Source organism: Protopterus annectens, chromosome 3.part0 (genome assembly GCF_019279795.1).
Source record: "Protopterus annectens isolate FY-2018-M chromosome 3.part0, PAN1.0, whole genome shotgun sequence".
NCBI classification, from domain to species: Eukaryota; Metazoa; Chordata; order Ceratodontiformes; family Protopteridae; genus Protopterus; species Protopterus annectens.
In genome coordinates this window covers 1,582,902,656-1,582,913,309 of record NC_056731.1, presented here as the reverse complement: position 1 = coordinate 1,582,913,309, position 10,654 = coordinate 1,582,902,656, and the positions used below count along the sequence as shown (strand labels likewise).

The window sequence follows — 10,654 nt, the reverse complement described above, 5'->3', positions numbered from 1 at the left end:
AGGGGAAGCAGAGGGAATAGAGTCCTCTGCATCAGAATCCTCTCAAGTAGTGAAGGGCAAATCCAGAAGAATCAGAAAAATCAGACTCCTGGTCAGACGATTCATAAACAACTTCAGTCCTAGGTCTCTCAGAAGGGGGGGGGGGGGGTTGGCTTCCCCTGATTACAGTTATAAGATCTTCAGCCATTCTTATTTGTTTTTTAGGCATAGAGGCCTCAGCATGTGGCCTGGGCATCGGTTTCTTAGGCATGGTTCGAGATTTTGGCCTAAAAGAAGGAGGCGGTTTAATATGCAAGTCCGTAGGCCTAAATACACCCTCAGAAGCAGGTGCCTGCACAGAAGCTCCGGACCCATCCAAGGCAGAGACATCTGCAGGTTCCACATTTGAAGCATCTTGTGGCATACCAGACTCCGAATGGGTCTCAGTAGAGGCCTGCAAGTTAGAAGTAGCGGGTATCAGGGGCTACAAAAGCACCTGAGTACCGGCGGACTGGCTTAGGAGAAGCATCGTCGGCAGCTTTGGACCTCGGCGGCCTGGCTCTGTTTTTACCTTTGCGTTTTTTCCGGAATCCCGGTAGTCGGATAGTTAATATTTAGAGGTGAAAATATACCGATGACTGATAGTGTGCAGATGAAATAAAGCACAAAACCGACAGCAAGGTACGTTGTGGTCAGGGCCTAGGCAAGGAATACAGTCTTCTACTTCTTTCGGCTTTTCCCGGTTAGGGGTCGCCACAGCGGATCATCTGTCTGCTCATGATTGGCAGTGGAGTTTTACGGTGTCGAGTTGCCAGCCCGGCACCCAACCTTCCACAGAAGGCACACACACACACACACACACACACACACACACCTAGGGCCAATTTAGAGTGTCCAGTTCACCTACTGCATGTCTTTGGGATGTGGGAGGAAACCGGAGCACCCAGAGGAAACCCACGTGACCATATGGAGGACATGCAGACTCTGCACAGAAGGCACCCCAGCAGAGAATTGAACCAGACAACCTCTTGCTGTAAGGAGGCGCCGCTAACCGCTGCACCACCGTGGCAGCCCAGGCAAGGAATATAGTATGAATGAAAATCTTTGTGAGGTATTGGCTTTCCACAAGTAATGCAATTGTTAACTTTTACGGACATCGGAAGGAGCAAGAAAAAGTTTCCCCAATGGGGTACTTGGCTTTAGTTGAAGACTTCAGTTCTGAAACTCAAACGAAAATTTCAGGAGTCTGCCAACCACCACTTGCAAACTGCTTCTGCTTCGGGCACCACACGGCAAGAAAGACTGATGCAATGGCTTCGGCTGTATGCTTTATACCCCTGACGACCGGACGTCATGGAAGAAGGGACAGCAACCGACGCAGGACCCAAGACTATGTTAATCAGGCCGACTGAGAGCTACTTCCAGCAGATAACCCAAATGCAATGACTGCAACAGTGAAACACGAAGAACATCACTATCATCTGTGCTACTTTTCTAAATTTTATTACATATTTTGAGTTCTCTCTATCACCATACAAATGAGCAAAAAATAAATCACTCTCCCATTTAATACAGAAAACATGTCCGATACATAATCTACAGAATCTAAAAAAAAAAACAAAAAAACAAAAAAAAAAAACCTGAACCTTTTAGAATAACTCAATTTTAGAACGTACAAGTGTGCACGAGTACATATCACACAAACGTTGGGTGATTAGATTTAAACTTTAATACCTTCTACTGACTGAAATTTTTTTTTAGTTGAACAGTAATACATGTAAAAATGTCACATACAGAAAATTCCTCCATCGACCCAATTCCTATTTAATCAACACAATCTGTCTGACATCAGAATATTCTGCGCCTTGCAAACTGCAAGATAACAGCATCCAACCAGTAAGTGGACAAGCAGAGGTTTGCTCACATTTCCAGTGCAATATAAATTTGATACTATGAGCAACCACTTTGCTTCAGTCACAGGATTCATTAAAGATGCATCTGCTACAGTGAGTAAAGTTGGCAGGTGCTTTTCATGTAAATAAAACTCAATTCAGGGATAAGGAAGAGTAACTGTCTACAAAAACTTCCCTTGCACAATTTTCTTAAAATGAGTGATCTTTCTATGTGGTTTCAGGCACTGAAAGGCAAAACAAAGTGTTTAAGGCAAAGTAAAAATGAACATTTATTTCCAGAAATGTACAGTCAAAACATTATAAAATTGCATATATTTCATTTCAAATGCAGTAAGACAAACTGCTGATTTGTCTTTGCTGTTCTGTCAAGCAGAACAAGCAATCTGGCTAAAGTGAATTCCAGAAGTATGACTATTAAGGCATCCACCATTAAGGCTTTCATGTCCATTCTTTAATAAAAGAAGCAGCTGAAAATAATTCAGCATTATTTACTTCAGTATTTTGAAGTCTTAAATTGCTGTGCAAGTGTCCCTATCACTATTAAACAGCTGAAAATATGCAGGATGATTTCAAAACCATTTACAACTTACAAGATGGAAGCATACCTCTCAACTGTCCATATTTTTGCCTCTTATTTTGGTCTGTTCCTTAAAACATTTGTGGTTTCCTGGCAATTGTGGACACTAAATATTGAGATGGAGTTCCATAATTCATATCCTTCAGAAAATGCATGTTAATGCAAAACCTATTATTCTAGCAACTTTCTAAGTTTATACGAGAAACATGTAAAATCTGTTCTGATTTTTGGGGCTCTGTCACCCCCTCCCCCCAAATTATGTTTGGCTGTGTCCAGATTTCTTGCTCTGAGAAGTTGAGAGGTATGGATGGTCAATCAATCAAGTCAATCTCAACTGCTTCTTCACATTCATATTATTAACATCTGAGCAAATGAACCAGGCAAGTATTATCCATTCTTTAATGCAAGGTCAAATCTAAAAATAGATGTAAGCACAGAATACTGGATAACAGCTTGATACAGTTAAAAAGATCAATCCCTGCAGAAGAGTGAAACCCAAGTTTTTTTTTAAAATCCCACAGTGAGGCACATTAAGGCTCTTGAAGATCCACAGTTAGAATACGGTATCTGCAGGAAAAAAAATATCCGCTTGGTAACCCCAAAAAGCAGCTCTCTGGATAGACTGCCAAAGAATATTTGAAAATATATATATATATAAATAAATAATTTAATCACTACTGTCGTCGTCATCGTCATCATCAGATGCATTTAATTTTGTTGGCCTGCTGAAAGAGTTTGATCTAGTGGGCTGACCTGTGGCCATTGCTTCAGCAGAAACAGCATCATAGCAGAAATCACAGACCCGTACTGGTTTGGAAGACTGACTAGGAAGAATATATTTCTTCTCAGAGCAAGGGCCGCAAACTACAAATCCACATTTACGGCAATGATGACGACGGTTAACAGCTGTAAATTTTGCTTTCTGACACCGCATACAAACAGCTGCTTCAGAGTCAGGCACCCAAACAGCTGCATGTTCGTTATTCGGCAACTTCCCACTTTTTGCCAGTAGGTCAGAAACACACTTGTTTATGTGATTCATCCACTCTGACTTTTCTGAAGCAGTGGCAGCATAAACTGCAAAAGACTTTGTTGGTGTTTTAATAAGCCAGCCATTCCGCAACTCTCCTTCATCTTGAATTGACTCGATAGTGACATTTTCCAAAGGAATTATATGTTGCTTATTGTATTTCTTCTTCTGAATGACAATATTTCCATAAACAAGAATATCATTAAAAAGAAAAAACTGCCTAAGTTTAGATTTTTTTCTACACAGTTTTGTTAATACTCCTTCTCCAATAAGGACACGACCTGGGATGCCCAAAGGTTGACCAGATGCTCCAAAGCAACTCTCTACCATGGCTATGCGTCTAGTGTTTGCTTCACTGTTTGCTAAACGGTCCACCATCTTCTTTTCCTACACAGAAAAGGAATAAAAGTAAAATTAACAGCACTGTAATTAACTTACAACCTAACTAGAAAGGAAGTCCGTTAGAAATGGCATATAAACAATACTGATGTCACTCAAGACAGTGGTATCAATTTCTCAGCTAGTACCTTACTAGTCAGTTTCAAAACCTGGTAAAAAATGAAAGTCATGTTCTTTTCACAACAACAGATCTGTGCTCTCTGCTTTTGTCCTTCCTCAACAGATAGGTTATCAGATCCACCTTCTGCCACACACTGACTTTGGAGTCCGTGCTCAGGCTCTTCCTCTTAACCTAAGATTGAGCTTTCCCCCATTCCAGAGTAAAGGAGATTGCCCCCCCCCCCCCCAAACCTATAAGACCAAAAGCTATATAGTACAAAGAAACCAGCTGTCAAGACTAGGACTTGAAGAGTACAAGATCAAGCCAAGATAGCTCACAGTACAGTCACTCCAGGAATACAGGAAAAAAAAAAACTCAGGAGGGGGAGGAAGGGAATATGAGGAAGGACAGAAACAAAACACAGATCTGTTCACATCTGATGGCTTTTCTGACAGTTACTCAACAGATGGGAGAGTCCCCAGCTACTAGTAAACCTGGGAGGTCTCATAGATGGATATTTCAGAGCACAGCTGAACCAAAGGAGGCTCTCAATCTTGACTATAAATACTTTCATCTCTCACTATAAATTGTATGGACAGAGGACCAAGTAGCAGCAGCAAAAATGTCAAGCGATACTCTGGAGAAAAAAGTTATAGATGTGGCCACAGATTTAGCTGAGTGGGCCTTAGGTGGCTTGGTTAAGGATAAACCCTTCGCTTTGTAAACATGAGAGATACACTCAGATAACCAGCGAGAAAGTGTCACTTTTGACACTCAGTTTGGCGGAGGAAAACGAGACAAATAACTGATCATTTTTTCTAATCTTCTTAGGACGATGCAAATAGAAAAAGTTGCTGAGGTACATCCAGCAAAAGTAACACACATTCACCTTTACTGGAGAAATTTGGAAAGAAAACTGGAAGGTTGACAGACTGACAGTTGACTCGGGAAGTGACCCGTGGAAGAAGTACCTCTGACCTTATGGAAACTAAATAAGCGTGCAACTCTGAATCCCTCCTAGAAGGAGCAATGGCTACAAAAAGGAGTTTTCCACACCAAGAGTTTTAAATCAACTTTGGCTGCAGGTTTAAAGGGTGGACTAGTTAATACCTGTAACAAAATGCTATGCTCTAAGGAGGGAGAGGATCCCTGAGTGATGGTAGAAGGAAGGAAGGAAGGCACCCGTAAGATAGGCTCTGGTCAGCCTAAAAGTGGCAATGGAGGATTTATTCTCCCCAGTATGAAAAAAAACATAACGTTCCATCTGTATTGTTGATCCTTGTTTAGTCATTACATGTGGGTATTGGTTCTGACCGCAGAACCGAGCCAGCCATCTTCCAAGCTCGTGCCAGCTACAAACTCTAGAGCTAAAACTCTTACCCAGAATTCCCCTCTCCCTGTTACCTCAGATTGAGTTTGCAAGTCAAAAGACAGTAGAGGCTACCTCTGGTCAAATGACCAAACGGAACCGGATGGTGAGATCCACTAGAAGCAACACTAGGGGGAAAGAGGGAGGGCTGTAATGACTGAACGAGGATCAACAATACAGATGGAACATTATGGTAAGACATAACTTCTTTATCCAATATTGTTAATCCTTGTTCAGTCCTTACAAGTGGGACAGAGTCCCCAGCTAGATATATTCCTGGGAGGCTCTCATGGAAGGAAATTCCGGAGCACCATAGAACCAAAAGATGCTCTTCCCCTGGAGGCCAAATCCAATTTGTAATGATTGATGAAGGTATGAGGAGTAGCCCAAGTTGCAGCTGCACAAATGCCATTTAAAGAGGCTCTGGCATGGAAGGCAGCAAAAGTTGCCACCGACCTTGCAGAACGAGCCTTTATGGTAGTAGGTAATGGAATATTGTTTTTTATAAATGAAGGTTATGCAGTCTTTTAACCATTTAGCCAATGTGACCTTAGCAACAGCACATCCTAATCTAGGTCCAGAATAGGCCAAAAATAACTGGTCTGATTTACGAGAAGCTTTAGTCCTGTTCAAGTAGAAGTGAATTTGCCTGTGAATATCTAGGGTTTGCAGGCAATCTGTTTGAATGATTGGGGAAGAAAACTGGCAAGTCAATGGTTTGATTAATGGACATTTCAGAGATCACTTTTGGCAGAAAGGAAGGATTAGTTCTCAATGACACTATCTCTATGAAAAATCAAATATGGTCTCTCGATGCTTAACGCTTGAAGCTCAGAGATACGTCTGGCAGAAGTAATGGCGACCAAAAACAAGGTTTTCCATGACAAATACACGAGGTCGCAAGAAGAAGCTGGTTTGAAAGGTGGCATTGTCAAAGCCTGTAGAACTAATGACAGGTCCCATGGTTGAGCAGGTTCTCTAAAAGGGGGTCTTAGACGATTCACGCCTTTTATGAAAATCTTGCATAATTTGTGTGACATAAGAGAAGAGTTTTGGACACCATCATGAAAATTAGATATTGCAGCCAAATGAACTCTAATGGTAGAGGCAGACAGACCAGACTGAAATAGGGTAGACAGATATTCCAGCACTATCGACAATGGTGCTGAAAAAGGATCTACTTGTTTTTCTTTCAACCAAAAAGTAAATCTTTTCCAGTTGCTGAGATATGTAATTCTGGTGGAAGACTTATGAGATGCAATAAGTAAGTCACGTACTGGCAAAGATCATTCTGCCTGGCAATCAAAGGAATTGGAGGAGCCAAGCTGTGAGCTTCAGGCTGTTCAAGTTGGGGTGAATCAGATTCTGCGGATTCTGAGGATGGGAGATGAACCCCAGGGTTGAATGGAGAATCCACGGTTGATCTAGCAGGTGAGGCCAAAGGAAGGGAAACCAAATCAGACGAGGCCAATATGGTGCTATGAGGATTACTTTGCTCTTCAACCTGCAGGCTTTCTTCAGAAACTGGGGAATGATGGGGGAGAGGTGGAAATGCAGAAAGCAGACCCGAGGGCCAATCGCGGACTACAGCGACCCAGGGTGACTGTCCCAGAGGGGAATCGGGGCGAAATAGTTGCTGCATTTTTAGTTGGTTGGGGACGCAAAGAGGTCGCAGCAAGGAAGACCCCAGCTGTTGAAAATCATTGCAGCTATCAAGAATTCAGGTACCACTCGTGAGGTTGTAGAATACACCTGCTGAGTCTGTCTGCTATCACGTTGGAACTCCCGGAAATGTGCGTTGCTAGAAAAAAGCAGTTGGTAGCCATCATGCATTGCCATATCCTCATGGCTTCTTGACAGAGTGGGTAAGATTTGGTACCACCTTGTTTGTTGATGTACCAGACCACCGCCATGTTGTCTGATTGTATCGCAATAGTCCCAGATGGCAGCAGGGGATGGAATGCTTGCAACGCCAGAAGCACCGCCCTCAGCTCTAGAACATTTATATGCAGATGGGCCTCCATTTCGGAATAGCCCGCCCCCCACTCCGTCAGGGAGGTGTCCATGGTCATTGTAGCCTTGGGCTGTTGGGGGGAGAAGGAGCGAGACCATTGTGATGGATTGTGCGCCATCCACCAATTTAGACCTTGTTTGCACCTGTGAGTTACCCAAATCTTGGCTGAAAGAGGGTACTGAAAGGGATACCATTGGGTGAACAGTAGCCAATGTAGAAGCCTCATGTGACACCTGGCCAGGGGGACAATTGTAATGGAGGCTGCCATGGAGCCCAACAATTGGAGAACAGAATAAGCTGTGGATTTCTCCCTTGAAAGGATTGGAATCAGTTGCTGCTTTATCCTTAGAATTCTGTGCTCTGGAATGGATGCACTGCAATTCTTTGTATTCAAGATAGCCCCTATAAATTCTGAGGACCGAGATGGGGTGACATTGGATTTTTGCCAGTTTATGGTTATGCCTAGCCTTTCTGCAGTGAGGAGAGTGTATGCTAGGGCTTCTTCCAACAAATGTTTGGTGGGGGTGCAGATAATTAAGTCATCTAGGTATGGAAACACATGGAATCCTTGTAGTCGCAAGTGAGTTGTGACTACTGCCATGCACCTTGTGAACACTCTGGGGGCTGTAGAGAGTCCGAAGGGCAGTACTTTGAACTAGTAATGACTGGCTCCCGCACGGAAGCGAAGGAATCTTCTTGATGGTCTGTCCAGTTTTATGTAGTAGTACGCATCTTGAAGATCTGTTGAACACATCCAATCGTCTTTTTCCAATAGCAGAAGGATAGACTAAATTGACACCATCCGGAATTTCTGTACTTTTACAAACTTATTCAATACACTGAGATCCAAAATTGGTCTCCAGTCCCTGGTTTTCTTTGGCACCAAAATAGTCTTGAGTAGAATCCGGATCCTATCTGGTCTGGAGGGACTATATGGATGACTTTTTCTTAGCAGCTTTGAAATCTCGAACGCTGCTTCTTCCCTTTGACTGGGTGGAATGTCAGGTAAGCTTGTTAGGGGAGCAGGACAAAGGTCGAAGGGGATAGGATAATCTCTGGGTATTATCCTTTGTACCCAAGAATCTGTGGTAATGGTTAGCCAGGCAGAAGGGTACAAAGAGACACTACCACCAACCACTTCCAGAGGAAAGCAGTCGGGCCGCTTCTTCAGGAGCGCTGGTAGGATTAGCCACGGAAAGAGTCCCTGGAACACTGGTTAAGCGGACCCACTCTGCCCCGAAAAGGGCTTCTTCCCTGAGAATTTTCCCCCGCTGCCTCTAGGGGAGAACTCGGCCTGTGTGTTACGGAAAGAACCTTGAGACTTTGTGCCATATCTTCCCCACTCTTCTGGTTTCTGGAGAAAGCCTGTTGAGGGGAAGAATAACAGACACCCACAGCAGAAAGGGTCATACCGTCCTGTTCACATCTGGTCAGTGTGCTTTTAACCTTGGGTCCAAACAACGACGAGGCTTCAATGGGGGCGTTGAGAAAGGAAGCCTTGAAGGGTTCTGCGAAATTACACAAGCGCATCCACGCATGTCGTCTCAGAACAATGGCTGAACCCGCTACTCTAGCTGCTCCTTCTGATGCGTGAGATATCAGGTGCATGGAGGAGTTAGATTATCGATTCGACGGTGGCTAGCTGAGAGGCCACTTTGTAATGGACCTCATCAGACACAGCTCCAGCCAAAGTTTCAGAGAGCTCAGTAATTCTCTTTGAAGCCTGGTAAAATGTGCCATATAGTTCAGGGACGTGACTGCAAAGGTCGCTGATGCAAAATTACGCTTCCCTAATCTGTCCAGAGCCCGGGACTCTGTTGGGTGGATGGACAGTCTGGCTTTCTTCTTCAGCCAGGTCCTTTTTAGTTGCGGCCACCACCACCAAAGCATCTACAGAAACACCTTTGGACCAATGGGATCACTAGCAGGAGGGGACAAAATTTTATCTGGCCTTCAGGGAATGGCCTAAACGGTGTCAGGAGCCTTCCACGCACGCTGCATGATGAGCCGGACAAGTTCGTCGGCAGGTGGAGTAACCCAGGAGGTAGGGGGCCGGGCATGAAAGGCCTGCAAGAACACAGACTCTTCAGAGGTTGGGTTTGAGGGCTGCCAGTCACCTCTCTGTTTAAGGATTTCAAGAAGATCACCAAAGGATACCTCAGAGTGATAGAGGGGACCCTTCCCCATCATCAAAATCTGTCTCTTCAGTAAGGGACTCCTCTGTGGAGTCCATGTGCTTCCTCTTGCACGAGCTCTTTTGATTATCTTTCTCAGAGGGAGAAGCTGGGGAAGACAGCTATAAAGGGGTCTCCTGTGGAGTATGTCCTGAGGCCCTTGCGCCCGGTGTCTGCTAGGAGCGGCTTGTGTACATTGCGGTCCAGAGGAGGGTAGGGAGAGCGACAGCACAGGATCGCCAACCAATGCCAGAGCCTTCTCCATAAGCTGGAAGGCTGGTTCACCTGAAGAGGGATGGGGGCCCAAGACAGGGGTCACCCCTCACCTAAGTGGCTCAGCCTGCCGACTCGGAGTCCCTGGATGGCTGTGAAACACCAAAGTACATATGCCACAGTTGACATCCTGGGCCGTGAAAGACTCTCGCGCCACAAAGGCAACTGCAGCTCTTTATTGAGGTCCATAAAAGGAACCATAGTGGGGAAGACTGCTATATCAAGGGGCTTCAAAGACAATGAAGGAGGAGAATAAGTAGGGATCTTTGGTACTCATGGAAGGATAGGTCCTTGGGGGGGATACGGCTGGCCAAAAGCACTTTATCCACAAGACACAACACAGTGTTCAGAGGCTTCTAGCGGATTTCACGGACATGGCTGAGGGAGAGTCAGGTCTATCCAAGGACGGAGCAAACTCTGTGCCCACCACAGAAGTGGTCTGCACTGAGAACAACAGAGCTGTAATGGACTGAACTACTGGTCATTTCTGATGGGAAAGAAAGAAAGAAAAAAAAAAACAGAAAAATACCAGCAATGGTACAAGAAATACCCAAAGGTAAGAAGGAAAAGGGGTTTACCAACAATGGTAAAAAAAAAGAATTACCCCGCAGTAAAAACAGAAGAAAAGAGTTGAAAATGATTCGAAAAAGGGTAGTCACTAAATGCGATAAGGTAAGAGATAACTATCTAATAACTTAAAGCTGTCTTTCAACTTAGTATGAAGAAAAATACTGTACTTCGCTCAAGAGAAGTAGCTTGACACAACCAAATGGAGATGCGGCAAACAAAATCTGAGGCAACAGGAAGAAGGGGATTCTGGGTTTTT

At 44.2% G+C, this 10,654-nt stretch overlaps 1 protein-coding gene across 5 annotated transcripts in view; it reads right to left on the bottom strand.

The window, feature by feature from the left end:
- Positions 1 to 1,685: 1,685 nt before the first annotated feature.
- PLEKHF2 (pleckstrin homology and FYVE domain containing 2) overlaps positions 1,686 to 10,654 on the bottom strand; it is a 209,617-nt gene continuing 200,648 nt past the window's right edge. For all 5 annotated transcript variants that reach the window (XM_044065616.1, XM_044065617.1, XM_044065619.1 and 2 more), the window contains one exon: positions 1,686 to 3,886. In XM_044065616.1, the coding sequence (XP_043921551.1) occupies positions 3,137 to 3,877 (741 nt within the window). In that variant the 5' untranslated portion in view covers positions 3,878 to 3,886 and the 3' untranslated portion in view covers positions 1,686 to 3,136. The remainder of the gene's footprint in view (positions 3,887 to 10,654) is intronic.